The sequence below is a fragment of the Cebidichthys violaceus genome, unplaced genomic scaffold (assembly GCF_023349555.1).
Source record: "Cebidichthys violaceus isolate CVI_PGR_0920_01 unplaced genomic scaffold, fCebVio1.0.p SCAF_16, whole genome shotgun sequence".
Taxonomy (NCBI): domain Eukaryota; kingdom Metazoa; phylum Chordata; class Actinopteri; order Perciformes; family Stichaeidae; genus Cebidichthys; species Cebidichthys violaceus.
The window spans coordinates 11,747,903-11,769,781 of record NW_027176329.1 but is presented as its reverse complement, the minus strand read 5'-3'; the positions used below and the strand labels follow the sequence as shown (position 1 = coordinate 11,769,781).

Below are 21,879 nucleotides of genomic sequence, written 5' to 3'. Positions count from 1 at the left end.
CAATAAGATGCAGTTCATTTTAAAAAGGCAGGGTAAACGACACTACTGCACTACAACTGTAGGATAGGATGTAAACATTGAGGTTGAACCATGATGTGGTTGTGGGACCCTCTTCTTCTGCAGTTAATTTATGGCACGTGACGGGAGAATTAGAGCCACCTGCTGTCTGTCTCAAAGTGCCAAACTCCTTGTACTTCAATAATAGTGGATGGAAACACAAATTAATTCACAATTTCTTCTGCTGATTTTCTGGAAATTCCATTAAAATGTGTGCTGTATTTGGAAGGAAACCTGCTAATTACAGCTCAAATTATAAAATGATTGGTTGTTTAGCCAATCAACAAAAGTTTTTATAATTAATGAATTGTTTAAGTCAAAAAGTAATTCAAGCTTTTTAGATGGGAATGCTGTTTTGGTTTTCTAAGGCTTCTGTGGTATACTGAAGGGCAAATACACAAAGGTAGTGGGCGGCTTTTCCAGCCTGAAGAAAAAAAAAACGTGTAACTCTCAAAGCAAAGGGTGAAATGCACCACTAACTGCACTGCCTGGTAGATAGCGTCTCTATGCTCCTGTGCTATTTGCATGTATTTAAATGAGGTAATGTGCATACATTTGGTGGAGAATTTGCCTGTTTATATGCAAATGAGCTAATAGCAACACGCAGTTACAGTGAAATTATTTGTCTTCAGAGAGTTTGTGGTAACTGAAGCACAAGCCCCGTCTGTCACGCCCAGACTTCCCAGTGATCCTAGTGGCAGTGTTTGTAGCCAGGCGAAGGAATCATCATGCTCCGCTAAAACCCATTTATTTTGGGATGCAGTGAGAGAATACAATGGCAGTGAGAACTAAATGAATAAAGCTGGGAGAAAAAAAATTATGAAAAATAAGATTATATAAATGAATGAACCATCTTTTTCTTCCCTCTGCAAAACAAAAGGGCTGCAAAACTTTATGGATTGAATTGGACCTTAAAATGGGGCAGATAGCGGTTGCAAGTGATGCGCATCGTTTCATTCTTTGTGAATTCACCCCGGAATCCCTTTGAGTTTTAGACTGCTGGTTGAACAAAGCAAGCGATTTGAAGAAGTCCCCTTGGGCTCTGTGAAATTCTTCACTATTTTCTGACCATTCGATGAATCAAGAAGGCAATTTGCAGATTAATCTATAATGAACATGATCCCTAGTTTAGGTCTAATAGGAACAGCCCCAATTACTCTCCAGAAATCAATAGTGTGTTTCCACCACATGTTAGAGCCTCACTAGTTAATTCCTCAGGTTCTAATGATGGCATTTTCAAAGGTTATTTTTTACCAAGGGGATAGCAACGCTAAAAGAGTAAAAGAGGCACAAGTTTGCTTTAATTGACGCATCACACGCAGAAGTGGTGGTGCCTGCCACTCGCTGCGCCAATCTCAACTTCACTAAGGCTCCACTCGACAGATCTGGCTTTTACGGCAGCAAACATCAGGCTTCAATATGTCCCTCAGGTATAGCAGAAGCAGGAGTCGGAGCATGGCTGTAGACAAGGATTAAGGACGGGATTGAACAGCGTGAACATTTATGGCTGGGACAACACTTACTTTCCATTATTCCCTCTTGTGTGCAAGAACACACACTTCAATGGCGCTCTCATCACTCTCTTCTGTCTAATTGTAGCATGGGTGGTGTCTCCAAGGTTATTTCACTCAGAACAGAGCATAGCAAAATCCCCCTCCATGGATTTAATACCCCGCCATCCAATCACTCTGCCCATCACACCCTTCTCATAGAGATGCATTATATCACTGTTCATGTTTAGGGCAGTGAGGGAATTTAAATTTTGATGGAAGTCGTCTTTTAAAGAAAAAAGAAATCTACTTTCAACTTGCAGGGAAATATGAGGCGAGCTATTCTAAACCGGTGTGACATATCAGCTGGAGAGTTTGAGGCACGCTTGGACTTATCTTCTCACTTATGCATCAATCTTCTCTCTCTTTCTTTCTCTCGGCATCCTGTTACAGCAGGCCTTCTATTTTCCCTGCTGCAGCTGAATTTCATCAGTCTTCTGTTATTCCTTTTGAAGACCCTATCTGAATGGGAATGGCTTAACTCTGACAATCCACAGCTGTTTACACATCTATCAATCCATTCTTTCATCAATCTTTTTTTTACCCCCCTCTCTTCATTCCTGTGCATCCCCGACTCTCTGCTACCGCTATACACACTTCCATTCCTTTCAAAAACAACACACACACACACACACACACACACACACACACACACACACACACACACACACACACACACACACACACACACACACACACACACACACACACGTTTCTTACTTGCATTTTTACTGCCCGTTTGTTTCTCCCCGTGTCCCTTCGTCCTTTACCCTCCACTTCACACATCTACTCTCTGTGACAACACAGCTATTTGTCTGGTCATCCATCCATCTTCAAACACCTGAACAGTCCATTTCTCTCTCCTTTTACTCAACAGAGCCCCCCCCCCCCCCCCCCCCCTCTCCTTGTTCCCCCTCTATCACAAATCTTTCATCTATCACTCCATCAACCTTTTCATGGTAACATCTCTATGCCATTTAGCTCTCTTCCTACGCTTTTCTCCCTCTTTTATGTATCTCCCTTCCTCTTTCCTGCCGCCTCACCCTCCCTCCCCATCATCCCTTGCTCATGCAGAACTATCCTATCTGGCTGGAGTGACTGCAGCAGATGTAGCCAGGCCACAAACATCTGCTTCCCCCTGTACCGCTGCATCTCTATTCTGCTGATCAGACTAACCAATTTAACTCCCTGTAGCTTGCTGTCCTTATTGCGGCCTTAATGTGCAGCTGGGCAGCCTGGGCAGACATCACAGCTAAATATGCTGCTGCTGCAAACACATGAGGCATGCACTGGATATCCCAGGGCCAGATTGAAAAGCTGTGTTTCAAATTAGTTCAAGTTTTAGCTGCTGGGTATGGTTGAGCGATATGAACAAACAAACACTGCCGATAGAAAATCTCCCTCAATAGAAATACTAGAAAGAGCTCCACTGACACGACTATAAACAAGGAAAAAAAAAAAAAAAAAGATGTGGGCCGATGATTTGGCTGTATAAGCCCCATCTGGCCACAAAGTAATTGAGACAGTGCCAACAGGGTGTAGGTTACTTACAGTCTGAAACAAAATAGATGATGTATACCAGGGGTATTCAATTAAAGTTCAGCGAGGTCCAGTTGGAGAGAATTTCCTCATCCAAAGGTCCGGTACACCAAATAATGTAACTAACTTGCGCTGTGATTTAGTCCCATGTATATTGAAGTAGCCAACAGTTGTATTAACGTCTGTATGTAGTCAACATCTGACTGTCAAATCAAATAAAGAAAGTTCAATTGAATAATATCTAAACAATATTTATTGTCAGATTTCAAATTGAAATGGATTAATTATAAATAATATATACTCTAATAATAAATAAATGTTCTCTTAAGTAAGATGTAGGCTGAATTAAAAAATGAAATGCATATCAGTTTGAAATTCATTTGAAAAATGTGACTCTTAAAATAAAAGTACTTAATTTTAGAAAATGAATCAAAAAAGCCCCGATATCCATATTAATTTCTTCTAAAAAGAGAAATTAGTGTGCAGGGACTTTATCTGTGGTTATTGTTACCACTTGTTTCAGCTCTATTCCTCTCTGTTAACATCATTGTTGGACGGTGAATTCATGTGTTAGGATTCTGATCTTTTTGGGCTCTTAGATCGGTCATTTTTTGTACCTTCATTTCGGATTTGAGTGGCTACGTTTGCTCAAAAGATGCGTGCTTTGTCTCGTAGTGGCGCTTCACATTACCGCTTCTAAACTCACTCCACGGTCTCTGAACATATGACGTACTGCTTTTGATCTGCCTGTAGGAAGAATGAAGATATACGAGTCTGTTCATTCGTGGATAAAGACTATGGGCTCTCTGGTCACGTGTCTCTTCTTAGAGAACACCATGTGAAGTAACTTCTCTAACTCACGTACTTCTCCGACTGGAGTTGTGACGCTTATAGGAATACACATACAGTATATGATTTACAACGCGTGTAATTGGTCTGTGTGTTTCCTGGACTGGTGCACGAGTGCCGTAAAGGCTGGAAAAGCTGTGCCGGTAAAAAATAAAAGCACTCTGTTAGAATGTATTAATGATCAACTATCGGTTTTAGGTACGGGTCCACATACAACGGCGTTCGGGTCCGGAACCGGACCGCGGTCCGCCTATTAGTGACCACTGATGTATACTGTTAACTAAGCCAAAGAAAAACTCTGCCAATAAAAGACGAGGAAATACCACAAATTAGTAAGTAAGCGTGCTACCTGAAGCGTCACCATCCAGTAAAACATACAGTCTCAAACACCAGCAATTACATCGCCCCTCACATGTGCAGCGAAGCAGGAGAAACAACAGACCGTCATGATGCACCAATAGGTACAAAATGAAGGACATTTGTTATTTGATTTAGACTGGCTTTTTTGTATCATAAATGTATTGAAGTAGATTCTACTTCATTTTCCGCTTGTGAATCTGTGGTACCACATTTTTTAAATGTAGATTCTGACCACTAGTAGCACTACGGGAGCATGTACTTTATATGTCGGTCCCTGTTTTGTCTGTTCTTGTGCTCTGCAGGTGACATCATGGACATTTTTGCCAACAGTTTCAAATTATTCTACAGGTTTCAATAATTTGCATTGCAAATATGTTAGCACTAGTGTTTGCTAGTCCTCCACTTAATGTGAATACATTGAGTGGGCCACTTTTAAGGGAACAGTGAACCAAAATGATCCCTTAAAAGATGCAATGAGTAATATCTGGCCAGAATATTAGCTTATAGTCTTCAAAAAGTGAATTAACATTATCAACCGAACAGTGTCGAGGTTGTCAAAGACGTCTTGTCCTCAGTGCAACACGAGAGGACGAAGCAGTACAGCTGCCCTGAGGGCTCGTCGATCACATTGAAGGTACGGGGTCCGTCTGTGTCTGTTTATTGGATAAAAATTCAAAGTGGCAGAAAAAAGAAACCGACTCTTATTTTCATTTATAGTGGCTCTGGGAGACAGATTGGCAGTTATCTGTAGGAACTAGCATTCCACCAGCTCAATCCCCAGTGCCGGGGATCTGACCTCGGGTGACTGCTCTGACACCCACCGGATCAGCAAACACTCCACCGGCCGCTAACTAAAGATTAATCTCCCAGCGCCACCGCTCACTCTCCTCCCGGTGAAGAAGTCTCCTGGAGGAGGAGATGACGAAGCGAAAATCAGAGTTTTTCGTTTCTTCTACTTAGGTTTTTAATTCAATAAACAAACTATCAAGACATACACAGCCCACGGCTAGTGGCACGGTTAACACATAGATGGCTACGGTGAACTTTAGGGCAACAACACACGAGGACTTTATGAGATAGCAGTGGTATTTTGACTGGCTCTCAGAGTTTCAGCAGTTTGGTTACATTTTGCATTTTCTTGCCTTGTGGTTAGAAAGTAGTTAGCTTTTTGTATTTATATAAATATATACCAAAGTAGAGGTGAAGTTTTGCAGCCGGTTTGTTTGGAGCATGATCCATATCTTACACATTGCACCTTTAATAAGCCCCCTTATTAAATCAAGACTAATCATAAAGATGTAGTTTAAGAAAAACGGACAAGTTTAAGAAGGCTTTTTATGCGAGACAACTGAAATAATATAATATAATAATATTAAAATAAATGAAATGTGCCTATCAAGTGCATACTGTGGACAGTATAACAAGTTGTTGTTTTTAGACAAACTGCATAATAAGGTCTGGCTGTGTGTTAAGGATTGCAGAATGTGAGGAAAAGCTTCCCTCAGCGTATTACCGTAGGCCTGTCTTCCCCATCTCTACATCAATCTCTGTATATACTTGGATCATTTGGCGGAACTCAATTTGCATGCTAATGTTTTGCATAGGGGGAAGGTCATGTCATAAACAAGGTTATTTATCACATCCCTACACAGGTCTCTAATAGGACACAATTAAACTCACTTCCAAGCCCAGTATTTATTCTGTCACTGAAACTCTCAAAGAAAAGTGAGGGAAGAGTGTTTGTTTTGTTTAGTTTTTTGCAGGAATGCCAACATTTTTTTTTTTTTTCAGTCCAGTATTGCATTCAAAGAGTTGGAATAAGAACGTGGTTATTTATCTACCACACTATCTGCAGTCTTTAACCGTACTCTTTGCAGGTATGGAGTCTTTTTTTTGTGAACAGGCGAGTGAGTGCAGTTGAGCGCAAGGTTCGCAGCAATCTTTCACTGTAGTGTTAACATTTAAAAGCAGCCAGGGGAGCTGTGCTGAGCTCTTAAAAATAACCAATTCTCATCTCTGCTGCCGACACTCCTGACCTTGGACCATTATCATTGCGGCACACTCAGACGGTTTGGCATGCACAATCTGTACAGAGAGCCAGCACAATGCACATACAAAGAGAGGAAACAGAGAAGGGCTTCAGCCAGCACCAGCACACAATGAAAGCATGTGTGAAAGCGACTGCAAACACAATCTTTTTCTCTCTGAAGAAAGAACAAAAGCTCCTTCTCACTCTCTCGAACTCGGTATACGCACACATATACAAACAAAACAAATCCGTGAGAGACGCGGCAAACTAAAAAGGCCTCCTAAATAATGCATGAAGCCTTTTACATGGACCTTTGCAACGCTCCACTGTCCATAACTGCTGTACTCAAGTGGGCTACGGGAACTGTTGGGAGGTATTGTGTCTGACTCCTGGCTGTTTACCTCACCTGCGTCTATGCAGGATCCAGGTTTCATCGACCCAAGGATGACACTAGCACACAGTGCTTTAATGTCATCTCGATGGGTCCGTTTCACAAGGAGAGATTAAACGTAATCTGGGACTCGCAAATAATCTATCACGGCAAATGCCAAAACATCTCAAGGGACTGGGTTTGTCAGTAATAAGAGAAGCTGTGTCGTGTCCCAGCGGTCAGTTCGGCATGGCTTTGCAGCACTGTGACAAAAAAAAAAAAAAAACACATTTAGTTTTGCATTTTATTTGTTTAACATGTAAATCAGCATGTACTTTAATCCCGTTTTTGTCTTGATTGAGTGATCTGTTTTACTCTGCCTTGTTTCTAGTCATTGAAACATTTAAACACTGAACTACCTCAGTGGTAACAGTGAGAGTGAGAACGTAAATGGGATTATCGCACCTCACTAGCAGAAATGTTTAGAACCGTTCCATTGTAATTTTCATGATATCACACCACATTTTCATAGGATTTATGTGTGCAATTTTCTGTAACAGCCACTCACTGTATTTCTTTTCAGTAATTACTCATCAATACTGCAGTTTTCATGTTAGTGGCGGGGTACGCCATTACAAACGCTGGATTAAAATTACCTTCAAGGGATAAACAAGAAATGATACATGTGTATACAAAGCATCACTGTTTGTGATTGCTTCTCATTGTGTCTCCTCATTTTACTACTAACACAATGCTACAGCTTCACATTAAAAACCTTCTAACCACAGGGTGGCTTTTATTGTGAAGCAGTGACAGGAAATGCAATGTATTCATTCCCAAGGTTAGCTTTGACATCAGCTGTTTGTCAAAAATGGGTGAACAAAACAAAACAACAAATATTTTAACAGCAGGAGTAAAAAAAAATTAACCAGGTTTTATATCAAACTAAAATCTTTGTATTGCAGTATGAGGTAAGTAGACAGTACCTTAAGCAAGAATTTGTATTTATTTTTCTATTGTTGGATTATGTTTCATTGCATATGACAGAACACATTCGTCATCACTGAGCACAAATTCCCCTCGTTAGTCTGTAGCATGTACCAATAAACCATGACTCAGGATTAAATCTTCCTTCAGCAAACTTTCAGACGTTGACGATCAACATCAACATGGCATGTAAGTTTGAAGTAAAGCTCTCTGCACTTCAGAGCGTCATGAAACAGCCTCTCTCCATCAGAGCTGGGCAAAAACATGTTTGACAGTGAACACATTTGAAAGAGCTCTCAGGTGTGTTTGATGTCCGCCACTTGAAATCCCTCCAGAAGAGAACACCTCACTCACAAGACACAACCCCCCCCCCCGTCTTCTTTCCTTCTGTTCATATTCAAAAACACCATCAGCAAACATCTTGGTCAAGTGGGCTCTGAGTAGCCAAAGCTCAGTTCTTTCTCTTTGATATTTGCATTATATTTATATAGCCTACTATAAAGGTAACTTATTTGCTGACTTTCACTCGTGTTTGAATCTTTTTATGCATATCAGGCAACACAAAACCATTCATTACTATAATTTCATGATTTGTGATCACTGGTCAGAGGTGTAAATCAGATATGTTACAATCATTAAAGCTATAACTTACCTTCACTGAGCCATTCCCCGTTTAACTTCTTATTTTTACCATAAAAAGGCTTTTACAGCACACGTTCACTTGGTGGCGTCACGCCAATCTGGATGTCGTTCTCACACTTCATCTGAACGAGACACAAAGGTACTTGTATTCCCTCAGGCCCAACCTGACAGACCACAGTTTCTATGCTAAAGTACTACAGCCTGAGATTTTGAAATGGTGACTCTCATTCCAACCACTTCACACTCTGCTGCAGAATTCAGTGCTGGAGATTGAGCTCCAATGAGACCTACAGAACTGCAACATCAGCAAAAAGCAGAAATACAATCCTGATGATGCCAAACCATATATACATACATGCTCCAGTCCTCAGCTCCACCTAGAGACTGTGTCCATGACAAGAAACAGAATTACTTACAATGTGAGCAAGTCTGACTTATTATCAAGGTTACAGACGAAGCATTTTCTATTACAGGTAGCCTACCAGGTGGCTTGAAGCAAAAATCTCAGCACTCTATAGTTCATGACTACTACCTGCCACAAGACACCTTGAGGGGCACACACTCAAAAATGTAAAGTTTACAGTTAAAGCACCACCATCTGGCCAAATTGCACCACATTCGAAAAAGCTCTCCCTTGAGTCTCGAACAATACACCCACCGAGTGTGAAGCAGATCGGACGAACGCTTCTCGAGATATAAAATATTTGGGCCTTCAGCATCCACCTCATCCTCCCCCTGGTGCCATGCAACTTTCTGACTTTAAATGACCTGTGTTGGACAGATGGGCAGGTGTCCTTGGATTACATATAAAGCGCCTCTCACACCAGCACATGTTTGTACATTCAAATACCTTCGATGTCCTGGGGATATTGCTATAGCACTTCCCACCAGTATATTGCCCCCTTCATACACACAAACTCTATCAGCAGACAATAAAGTTCATCAAGGGGTAGACTCTTAATTTTGTTTTGTACAAACCGCACCTTTACAACCTGGATGCTTGTTATCCAATTAATGAGAAGTGGGCTATTACTGTAAAGCTTCAGGTTAAGGATGGTGTGTAAAATGACTAATCCGTAATGAATTTCTATCTAATTATTACATCTTTAAGATGATATGAGACGCTGTGTTTTCCCCCTCCAGCTCAAGTAGATGTGATTTGAAATGTCTGGAGGCTCATGGATCTGCGAGGTTAACTGAAACTTTACTAATCTGAAATAACATCACTGTAAGCTGTGATCAAATCTCACGATATCACTTTGTGAACCCTTTTTTTCCACTTTTCTTTTATCAGCCCTTCCTTCTCATTTCATTGCTGCCGGCTAGGTATCAAACCCGTCCCCCTTTAACAGTGTTGTGCTGTTGAGATGTGGAACACAGTACCTTGTTGACCTCCAGGATTTCTCTCCTCTCCTCGGTGGCAGGGCGGCTCTGGCCAGCTGAGCGATCCTCATGTTTAGAGCTGTCATCCTCCACGAAGGGGATCAGTTGCTGGAAGGTATAGCAAAACAAAAACCAGGCAATATTATTCACTGTAAAGCAAGACGACTGCAAGAGGATCACTTCCAAAACGCTGACATATTCAACTGATTTGAATTGCATTAGGTTTATCCATTACAGCACAAACAGAATCTACGCTGTGGAAGTATCAAAATAGTTTGACTTTTGTGGCAATCGAGTCTCGTTCTGGAACTCTTAATGCACTCTTCTCTTGTTCCTCTCTGCTCTCATTCTCTCCATGATCCAAATGCATTAAAAGCCCGGTGCTGCATATTCACATTTTTCCTAATATGCCCTCAGAGTGCAGTCATAGGTCAGACTTTTGTGCATATGGGCAAGCTCAACCTATGAGTGCTATCCCACACTAAAAGATATCCCTGTGCTGTCTGATAGTCTTGTTTCCCTTTGAAGTGGTGAAAATGGGGATTCTGTGTTAAGCTCTTGAACACAGGCTGAGCCTCACCCATCTCTCTCCAACGTATAGAGAGACGGTACAGAGAGCGAGTGGGAGACTAATTCTTTTTTAAACGCTCTGTATGCTTGACCTTGTCTGCGTGACACTACAGCAAGGCTGATGTGCGAGAGAGCCCTCCAACAGGGTCAACCTCCCCGCTGCTTTGCATCACACTGCCCCCCGGTGGTCGCCTCGGGGAGGAGGCGTGCAGGAGGCCTGCTGCAGTCACAAGTCAAGCAGCGTGTGGCTGTCTTGAGAACGCACTGTTCCTCGTACGACGTGCGTGATTGATGATGTGCTCGCTGATCGCCGCAGAGCTCCTGAACGGACACACAATGTAAATGTAGATAAATGTCTGCGCCGTTGTGCAGAGTTTCAAGGAAATACATAGCATCACTTATGTTGACATAAAGTCAATTTTATAGTTTAACTCTCCACAAAGAAATCCACAAACGCATTCTCAGACATACGACACCACTTTGAATGGGTTTCAACGGAAGATGCAAAATAATCTGCAGTGGTGTATTACACTCTCTACCTCTTCCTTTTCAAAACAGAAACTAGTCATACCAGACAAGCTCACAAAGACAGATTAGGTGGGAGACTCTACGAACAACTAGAAGCCATAAAGAGGGAAAACACACTTTTCTCAAATAACGACTTGGCACGATGCAAATCTATATCACGCAAAGTTCTTTAGAACATTCGGCTTTCCTACATCGTTTGACCTGAGGTTGTGCAGCTGGAGGAGTGGAGGCGCTGCGGACAATAAACAATGATTGGAATAAGCTGCTTCTTCTGGAAGCAATGACTGAATGGTGTTTTAGTGCGGCGGGAGCTGGCCAACATCGAGGAGAACATGAAAGTAGTGCAAAAAGAGGAGAGGACTGCAAGACGATGAACAAAGTGTCAGATAGGCAGAGGGAAAAAAGGGTTGAAGGAGAGCAGGAAGACGAGTGGGAAGAGACCAAGAAACAGGTGAAAAGAGAAAATACAAACACATAAAAAGGGGAGAGAGAGAATACGAGGCACAGAAGAAGGCGGAGGGGAGTGACAGTAAGATGTAAAAATCTGGACAACTTTATGCACTCCTGTCAGTTTCCAGACCGAGCTTCACGCCAAACTGCAAACTCTGACTGTTGGAGGGAGACGAGACAGAAAGGACATGTGCAGGATATTATATCAGACAAACTGTGTGTTTGGCTCGAGGAAACTTTAAGTAAGAAAAGAGGAAAGTTTCTTTCATTAGATAATTTCTAACTGAAGCCAATAACATTGAATTTTAAAAAGGTAGCAGGCTGATTTTGGCAGCTTCTGAGGGGAAAATGAAATGTGCTGAGTAGGGTGGGAAACATGGACGGAGTGTGTGTGTGTGTGTGTGTGTGTGTGTGTGTGTGTGTGTGTGTGTGTGTGTGTGTGTGTGTGTGTGTGTGTGTGTGTGAGTCATAACCCCTGCCTCTTCCACAGAAAGATGGATGTGGTTTCCTGCCTGACAGAGAGGAATGGGCTAATGAAGTTCTCCAGGTTGCCTCGCTGGGACAAAAAGAAAAGGGTAGAAAACGCAAACCGAAAACATATCAACACACCAAGGGGGTGGACGTGTAAGGGGAGAGGGAAATGAAATGGCTGAACAGTGCAGGAAATGACAAGGGGGAGGAAGACTTGCACCACAGATAAAAGAGAACAGCAGAGACAGCTGCAGAGAAAAAGAGCAAAACAAAGCCGGGAACAAATAAACTTGGAAAAAAAGAGAGGGAGGAAGAAGGAAATGGGGGGAAAGGCAATATTGAGCAGGTATCAGAGAGAGAAAGTGGACAAAAAGGTGAAAAAAGAGGGATATGAAGAAGTGAGAAGAAACACAGAAAAGGTGGAAGCCTGAGAAAACGAGGGAGGAAAAAGCAGCAGCGGGGAAGCACAGAACGACAGCTGGAACGAAAGAGGGGAAAGCGCTGACGTGTGATTTTGGTCCAGCTGTTCATTAAACGGGTCTGTTGCTAATTAGGCTGCAATGAGGTCACACTACCCGAATCATTGATTCCACTTCCTGTTTCAGGCAGCCAATAGTGAGCGCCTGTCAGGCAGGCACCTGAATTCTGCGGGATGATAAATGACATGCATGCTGGGGCCAAAATCAACAACCCTCAGCCCCAGACAAACATGGCGAGCTGAGCTATTGGCCGGTCAGCAACGGGCTGGGTCTCAGCCTCACGGGAAAATAAACAAACATTTGAATACGGTGGAAATAAGAAGGGGTGAAAAATAGCTAGATGGCGCGATGACTCAATGAGGGTTTACACAATTACAGCACAAAGGAAAATGCCAAAGTGAACCCTTCACAGGCTTTGATTTAGGGGAGGAACTGCAGACGAGAAGAGCCGTTCCGAACAGCCAGCGGCTGGATCGTTAAAAATGCTTCTGAGCAACTGTATTATTCAATTCACCGAAAATGTACACCGTGGCAGCCATCGCAAATTAGTTCCAATTTGAGACCGGTCTCCTCCCACATCCTCCTTTATCCTCAGTAGGAGTCTGGTGAAAGAGATTAGCTCCGAGGCAATCTGTAGAAATTGGGAAGGGACTGCCGCAGTCATAAATCCAATCAAACAGTGGTGGATAACCTAGCTGGAGCCCTGCATGGAGCCGCAAACAGAGCATGCCCAGCGAGCCACTGTGTGTTTGTGTAAGTGTGCACATGGCTTTGTGACACGCTACAGTGCACCACGTGCACATTAACGTTGTATATATTCAGTGGGTGTGAGTCACAATTGTGCACATATACGTATTTCTGTGTGGGCAGGCCGGGGTGGAATGTGGCCGAGCTCAAGTGCTGTTTGTGGACGGCGGCCGTAAGCGGCAGTAAAGAGACTCTAGAGACTCGCCTAAAGCGACCAATGGATCTGCTGCGAGCGGAGAAAAGACAGGCCTGGAGGGAGTAGGTGAGGGGGGGGGGTAGCAAAGGCCTACTTCCTGTAAACTAACTACTTCTTAATTTAGCAGGTAGATTGTGTGAAAAGCTGGGCTGTGTGAGGCAGTGGTGTAAAGCGCAAAAAAAAAATGTGTTGATGTTTGCATCTGAAAAAAATCAATCACGTCCAATTAAAAATGTGGTTCCACCACCACACCACGTGAGATGATTGCAAAGTTGTGTACAGTGCATGCATTAAAAGCAAAACCTGATTTGAGGTTGGGTGGGTTAGGATAACATCTCAGTGACAGGTGAGAATGTAAATATCAGAGAACACGCCCAAGCATACCTTGTTACCTCCATACAACGATGTTCTCTGCCTGCCTGTGAGGCTGAACCTTGTTTACTGTCAGATTTACGTTTATTTATTGATTGATTCACTGTCCGTTTTTGTTATTTCGTTTCTATTATTCTGCTAAAGTGTCAACAGGACATTGCTGTCTGTGTCCTCGGACAACCTGTCCTGTTCAAATAAAGATGAAATAAATACGATGCAGTTACATCAAAAAGCCATTCACTACTACATAACATATTTTAAGGTGTGTAATAACTAGAGTGGGTAAAGTGATGATGTAATAAAAAGTGGTAAAAATCATCATTCCATTTTAGGTAGTAACCCAAATGAGCCGAGATATGATTTTATTCTATGACATCTTTTGCTGCTACAACCTCTCATAAGCACTAATTACTGAGTTAATTAGGACAAAGATTTTTTTTGAAGTAAAATGGTTGTGTGGAACTTGCACAATCTTCTTCAGCGTCACATGACTTCTTATTCATACTAAAATACCCTTTTACATGCTACGCTCTATTTGTGGCTCCAGAGGGCCTCCCCGGGTCGGTCACATCAAACTGACTTTCACTGACTGGGATCAAACCAGACAGCTCACTGGGCCTCATGCAAGAAGCACTCGTATGAACAGATCCGTTCTTAAGTTGCTTGTACGGGTGATTTAGGAGAACTTTCCGCATTTGCTCTTATTTTGAAATTTCTCTTAGGTTTACGAGTGGTCCGGACCTCTAGTCATATGCAATTGGTCTGCTGTTTGAAAACCCGATATGGAAAAACACTTCAGAACATGTTGACATTATCCTGTTTGACTCTGTGATTCAAATTTATTTCTACATGTATTCACATAGCCTACCAATCTCAACTTTCATTTAAATTGGCTATTGATGCTATTGTATCACACGACAACATCAATATGAACATCTTTAACTGCAACGCGCCTGAAATCATTTGACCCTGGCCCTCCCGTTGTTGTCATCGATCGCCTCGCTGTGCCATTTCTTCTTAATCTCAGTGACAGTATGACTATCAGCTGTATGATTAACATCGCTCCTTACCCCCCCCCATTCCTTGGCCTTAGCAGGTCCCTTAATTCTGCTGCTGACGCTGTTAAAAATGATAGACTTGCCTTTATGGATCTCCAAAAGCAGGACTTTAATATAGGACATGTGGGGCAGGATGCATAGCCTAATATGTTATTATTGGGGCATGAGTATGCCAGTTTACAATTCTCATGAACGTGTGCTCATTTAAACCCGGGAGGCATTCATCGTGTTTATGCTGGTGATTTATCACCACAGTTATCTGAAGTCAGGAGCGTTTTCTATGAAAAGCCCTCACACAAGGATACACCACTGTCCTATTTTACAACTCAGCTACGGTGCCCTGAATACTACATCCGTCTGTGTGACATATCCAGTGTGTGCTACAGCAGAGATGTGGCCCATGGACTGTCTGTTGTACTTATGGACTATGAGTTATCACGATAAGTACAAGTGAGCAGAATTCTTTGACTCGTCGCACTTCGTAATGTGCAAAAACATTATTGCACATTATTACCTGTATTCAAACTGGCCCACACCGCACACTTGCTCTCTAATCACATAAATAAAAGTAGATCAAATCTCGCCGGTGTCACCGCGTCTCACCTCCGGAGGTACGGGGTCCATCCCGGCGCAGTTTTCGTTGCATTTGTCGTAGACGAGGCGCAGCTTGCGGAAGAGCACAGAGAGCATCCGTAGGTGCTCCTGTAGTTTCCCCAGCCTGTCCCCGTGGGTGTTGGGGTTGTAAGTGACTCCATTGGGCAGCTGAGAAGCAACACAGAGGAAATGTTGGCGTTAAGCAAAGTACAAGCGCACAATTTTTGCAAGTGCTAATAAAAAGAAACATCCATTGATCCCTGCGGACTGCAAAAGGCACCGCAAACCCTCTGTTGCTCCCTCACTAGGAATAGTGCATTAGCAGCCTTCTGCTAATGCACAGCACTTTGAAAGATAACAAAGTGATAGTTTCTTTTCTACTTACGATGGGGAGAAATTGAGCTGTTTTACATGTTTGTATTCATGCAACAGTAACTGGTCTTCATAAAATCCCAGTCTAAACCACAAAACAAAGAAGACTCCGCTGCTTCAAAGGTTAACTGCTTCAGCTGCTGCACTTTGAATGTTTTCACTCACTCTCGTACTGAGGCGGCATCACTGGCTTTTAACTACAATGGCTGTTAAAGAGTAACAAGACATGTTATTTTTACTGAGAGCATCGACAAGCCTCTGGGGCTGCATTGTCTGATTATCAACATCCTACATAACATGAAACGGGCCTGCCTTCAGGGCAGGCAAAGTGAAGAGAGACAGGCACACAAAGAAAACAGAAAAACAGGGCGGGGGAGACAGACAGAGATGGATAAAGGCACATAAGATAAATAAAGAGTTTTTATGAGTATAAGGAAAGCCTGTGATCTAAAAAAAACAAGTCGCATCAATGCTGTTTGTACATTCTGTGGCTGAGGCATGCTCGTCGGGCTCGTCTCCGACTGCGATTTTAACAAGCTGCAGGACGAGCGTCTCAGAGGAGCAGGCAGACATCCATGATACACTCGTGCCGACCTCGTCTTCAGGTCACCATCAAAGCCCAACGACATGTGGACTGCAGAGCAAACAGATATCCTCAATCGGATCCTCGAGGGATTCACTAATGTCATTCGACAACTTTCCGCCCTCCCTTGATTGCAATGTACCGAGTCAAAAACAAGAGACATATTTTGAGGCATCAGTATGACTTGTTCGCGGTGCACGTTGATACCATTTTAAACAACATTCTATGTGCGACGAGGTCTCCAAACAAAATGATTAGTTAGAACTAAAAGTTAGTCTGCGGCCTTGATCATTTCTCTTTATCTGAAATAGCTCCGTCTACATTATGAAAACAAAGACAGAAAGTAGTGCCGCTTCAACAAAGAGAAATCACTGGAAACATAAGAGCAAAACCCTTGTTTAGCTAGTGTTGGATTTCCTTTCATGAACACATTGATAACACTTGTTATTCACTGTATGGAAATATGCATTATTAAGCCAAAAGCTTTGATAACAACAATCTAGCTACACTAAGTAGCTGCTTAGTATATATGTGAGAGATTGGATTTTGCTGTTTAACTCTTTGACACTCAGCCTCTCCTTACAAATGCAACCAGAGCTTGGACACCGTATCCCTAACATTAAGCGCTATATATCGTGACATGTTTGTCACATATATCGTGACATGTTTGTCAACCGATTCAATATTCACACTGAGGAAATTAGACCTGCTTTTGCACCTTCACACCAAAAATCCATTCTTTACGTGCCTTAATGCTCATGTGTGCTACTGACTAAGACCAAACATTCTCCTACATTACCCACAAGTTAAACTTCTTTGCACTTGTTGCAGATTTCATTGATCAACCGAGCTGCTCCTGAGTTGAAGTTCTGCCATCTCTGCCTGGGAACAGCTTTCCATTTAGTATTCAGTCTGCTTCGACTGACTTGTTTTTAAATCCTGCATCCAAACACATTAAAGAGTTGCCTTCCTGAGTGACAGCAGTTTTGTTACTTGCATAATAGTGATCTGTCATGTTACGATCAAACCTATTATTATCATTTTAGAATATTGCTGTCATATTTTTTATACTTTGTTTTTTATCTTTTGTCTCCTTGTAATTACATTCTGCCGTTTAATACTTTATTAAAGATTTGTTTAATTATATTGTGTCTCCATATTGCAGTTTTTACTCCTCTCATGCTGGTGTTTTTATGGCAATAAAAGTGTTGGAATGGCTTTAGGGCTTTGGGAAAACATATGCAAATAGTTAAAAAAAAAGACAAAAGGAGAGGCAAACAGGAAACTGAAGGGGACGTGCAACCACATTTGACAGACGTGTAGCCAGAGAGCGAGACAGACCTGCATGTTCCTGAGGAGCTGGAAGATCTCCATGGTCCTGAGGACAATGTCTTGGACCGTTTCCTGGCCGATGCGACACAGAGAGGCCGTGTTGACATCCCGTGCTGCCTGGGCCTGCTGCTGTTGTTGTTGCTGCTGCTGCTGCTGCTGCTGCTGCTGCGGTGGCGGAGGCTGAGGCTGCCCGCCAAAAGGAGACACTAGCGGAGGGGTTGTCATGGACACAGCCGGTGAGGATGCTGGTGGAGGAAGCGTAGGTCCAGGTGAAGTTACCTGTCGGGCTGTTCCACACCAGCACACCCTTACATGCCTACATGCAGTGTAGCAGTGAGAGCAAGGGGAGGAAAATGTTGACAAAGAGGGAGAGAGTAGGAGTAAATGGAGGTTTCTTCCGAGATGAGTGTCTAAAGAGAAAAAGCGGTAGTCACATCAATGTTTAAGAGTAGTGAGATGACATTTAGCTTGAATCATCAGTCAAGTTCAATTAATTTATTGTTCTTTTCATAACAATTACAGCAGTCGTTGGTAATGAAAATCTTTGATCTCAGACTCACTCCAACAACGCTCATACAAATAAGTATAAAAAGAAAATCAAAGCAGTGCAAATAAGAATCTAAGACAGAGAAATGTGCAGAAGTTAGACATAGATGTAAAATATGACATAATATAAAATTAAGACAAAATACCCATTTGTGGTAGACAGCAATTGCAAAATGACTAAAATATAATGTAAGCACAGTGGTGTGGTTAATAAAGTACAACACCATGTATACACTTAACGCTATATAGCTCTCTAAAAGCTTCACAGCTGTCCCAAATAAACTGAAACGAGGCGCTGCCTAGCTAAACACATCCGACACTGACAAAGTGCATGAGCTAACGCTTTAGCCTTCACTATAAGTTGAATAGCAGGGTTTGAGAACCAGTTAAACGCGCCTTTACATCAGTACAAGTCTGTTAGATGTTGCCCCGAACTTCAAAAACCATACCCAAAAGCATCCATTCTGATATCGGGTTAATTAGCTACCATGTAAGAGTGGAGTGGTGGACACCAAAGCTAAGTGGACAGTCACACTACAGACACGACAGCTTCCTCTCGGTTCATTTTTCTGTGTCTCGTTTCATTATTCCGGCACGATGTGAAGCGAAACACCGACGTGAGTGTTCATATTTATTCAATAGCACAGTAGACAACGTGTAATGTTACCTGTGTGGTGGTAATTTATCTGTTTTGTTGACATGTCATGCTCCCAGCTTTGCTCCTAGGATTTTCAGCTACAGCAACTATCGCGAGAATGCGTCTTGACACCGGGACTGGTTACGGTAAATGATAGTGTAGATGTGACACTTCAAAATGTCATTTTTTATTATTATTTAATGGGATTTTTAATAAAGAATACAACACGAACTCATATGTTACACCCTTTAAGACGTTTAAATTTGACCCATGTTCATCTTTTTAAATTGACCCCCTCTCTCCCAATGTTTCGAAATGAATGGTTATATTACGGTAAAGCAAGGCGCACTGCACATTTGTTATGGCTTTTCAGGGGAAACAGTGCTTTCTGCTGGTCTACTCTTATATTACAGCCAAGTCTCACACATCTGACTTCATCAGCCCTCAGGTCAATTTACACCACATGATTGCTTCTCATGGGTCATTATAACTTTTTTAGTAGTCTAAGTATAATTCAAATTCAATCCATGAATGGGTATGTTGTCTACTCTGTGTTAAATCAAATCCCTCAATGGATCCATCCATCCATGTATTACTTATATTGTACAGCTGTGCTTGGATTATTTTTTGAATGATCAGAATTTAAATCAATTGGAAATACAAGAGGTGTCAGAAATAGAGATAAGTCTGTAAAAGGCTGCTTCCTGAGCATGTGCTCTGTTGTGCAGCAGAATTACTGCTCTGACTTACGGAGACTGGAAATAAGCGCTTTATTGAAAAAAGAAAGGCTTTGCCTTCAGGCTTGAGTGGGGCTGAAAGAGTAGATTATGATGCCTATTACTTAATTTACATTATTCATTCAGATTTGGGGTTACGAGCTGGATTTCAATTTCTTAATGTTGTGTAATAGTAACCTGTAGTCATTTCCTTTCCCTTATTCTCTTTCTCAGAAAGAAACACCCTATTTGCAACATGCAAAACGGATATGTAAAACCCTGTGTCAAGTTCACTTGACTGCCCAAAACTTCCTAATTGCAGAGGGAGTGCTGGTTAGCTTGCCAGAATGACTGAGCGTTACTTTTCCAATCCCCATCTGCCATAAAGCCAGACCAACTGAGGCATGCCATTTGGAAATGAGTTTCTCCATAATGATCCAGCCTGTCTTCTTATTGTGTTTAATTGGGACAAGAAAGTAATGAGAAGGTGAGTGGTAGGAGGCAAGTAATGAGATGAATATACTTTCCCGGCTCTTTTGCTGAATTATACATTTGACATTATAAGAAAGAATACAAAAAATAAATAACCATGTTCATTCACACATCATAATCATGGAAAAGGTTGGAAAATGCAAATGTATGTGAATTTGGGTGGGTTTTTATTTTGTTTGTTTGTGTGTGTGTGTGTGTGTGTGTGTGTGTGTGTGTGTGTGTGTGTGTGTGTGTGTGTATCATGGGGGCAGGGCTGACAAGGCAGCTGTCTACAGGCCCTTAGCTACTTGAGAGATCATCTATCGCTGATCAAAGTAGAAAGAGAAACAAGAGAATGTATTGATCACATCAAGGCAATCTGATGGGGAAAAAAAGTATTGATTTTTCATGTTAATGTCATCAAACCTCACTGAGACAAAATATTCCTGTAAATTCAAACCGTCTAAATCAAAGACCTTCATTCATCACAGGGCAATGAATCTGATTTCCTCCGTGTGTCTCCCGCAGCATGTGGTACATCATGTGACGCTGCATGTTATTAGGGCCTCTTGCATAACAACAACACAGATTACCTCTAAACTGACGGCACTGCCTCATCCAAACCGATGCCAGGGCTTGGACCTTGAACATGAGAGGGCGAGACAGCGAGAGTGAGTGAGTGAGGGAGGGAGGGAGGGAGGGAGGGAGGGAGAGAGAGAGAGAGAGAGAGAGAGAGAGAGAGAGAGAGAGAGAGAGAGGGGAGGATGAAGTGCTAGTGAATGGAGGAAAAGAAGCAGAGAGAGGAGATCCAGTAAAAAATAGTTGGAGAGCAAAAGGTAACACAAAAAAGCCCCCTTGTGAGGAAACACAAACCGTGTAATAATTATTAGCTGAGGGGGTATCAGGACTAAAACGGATTATCTAGCAATGTAGTGCATTACTCATGCTTTAATTAAATGCACACTGATCTGGTTCCTCCGGGGGTTAAGTTCAGATGGAGAGAAAAGGGAGTACAATGGTCTGCTCTGAAGGCATGCGGCATGTAAAGTCCATACAACTAACTGCTCACAGCAACTTTCACATCTGAAAGTCTGTGGACACGAGCATGAGGTTAGAGGTAGTTTAGGAGGTAGAGCAGGTTGTGTGTTAGTAAGGGTCGTTAGTCTGATCCTCAGGACCTTTTGTCAGTTCAGATTCTATTTGAGGTTTATAACTGATGTGTTTTTTATATGTTTTTTCTTATCTAGTAAATAAGTATGTTTAGTATTACTGTATAGAACTTTCTTTTAACTTAATTGCCAACAACACACATTGACATGCAATAAACATTACTAAACAAAACAATCACCATGAGGTTTGGCCTCACTTGACATGCTCATACAGAGGTAGAACACACATCTTTACATATACCTACAAACATTACACATCTAAACAATAAAGTACAGTATTCCTAAATAAAGTAGTCAATAACTGATGTCCATCTCCTTAAAAATAGGTAGTTTTAGTTGGACAGTCATGTGTTCCATCATCTAAATGTTCATGTTTGACTTTATATATTTGATAACCCTTTAGAAGCAGCAAACCCGTCGTGCAGCCAAACTTGCCGGCCATGTACATTTAAAGAAAATAATCACACAAACTGTCTTAACGTCAAGGAGGTGGAGGACCGCTCTAGGGACCCACATGCCCCTCAAGACAATGGATCCATCCGTGGGCTTGTTGCCCAGCAACAGAGGAGCTGGTGTAGGCAGTGAGCGTTTGAATGGATACAGTGCTTCGTCATGTAGAATTTTATGGCATGCTAAATCAAACTTTGAAAGCAAGACTTATAAGTATTTGAAAAGGATATTTTATTGAATATTTCATTTCACCTTTAAACTGCACAAAGGCAGTGGCGAGACACTTTAATCAACATACATGTGACGCTCTCGTCATAAACAGTACTTCTGAGAATGCTGGTGTAAAAGTCACAGAATAGAAGTATTTATTGT

General features: G+C 42.0%; 1 protein-coding gene across 1 annotated transcript in view; it reads right to left on the bottom strand.

Annotated features, from left to right (window-relative positions):
* med30 (mediator complex subunit 30) overlaps nt 1-18,810 on the bottom strand; it is a 34,545-nt gene extending 15,735 nt beyond the window's left edge. Inside the window, exons 1-4 of the mRNA XM_068711285.1 lie at nt 18,732-18,810; nt 17,528-17,834; nt 15,241-15,399; nt 9,767-9,874 (exon numbers count right to left, since the gene is read on the bottom strand). Coding sequence (XP_068567386.1) covers nt 9,767-9,874; nt 15,241-15,399; nt 17,528-17,743 — 483 coding nt within the window. The 5' untranslated portion in view covers nt 17,744-17,834; nt 18,732-18,810. The remainder of the gene's footprint in view (nt 1-9,766; nt 9,875-15,240; nt 15,400-17,527; nt 17,835-18,731) is intronic.
* Between the last annotated feature and the right edge of the window lie 3,069 nt (nt 18,811-21,879).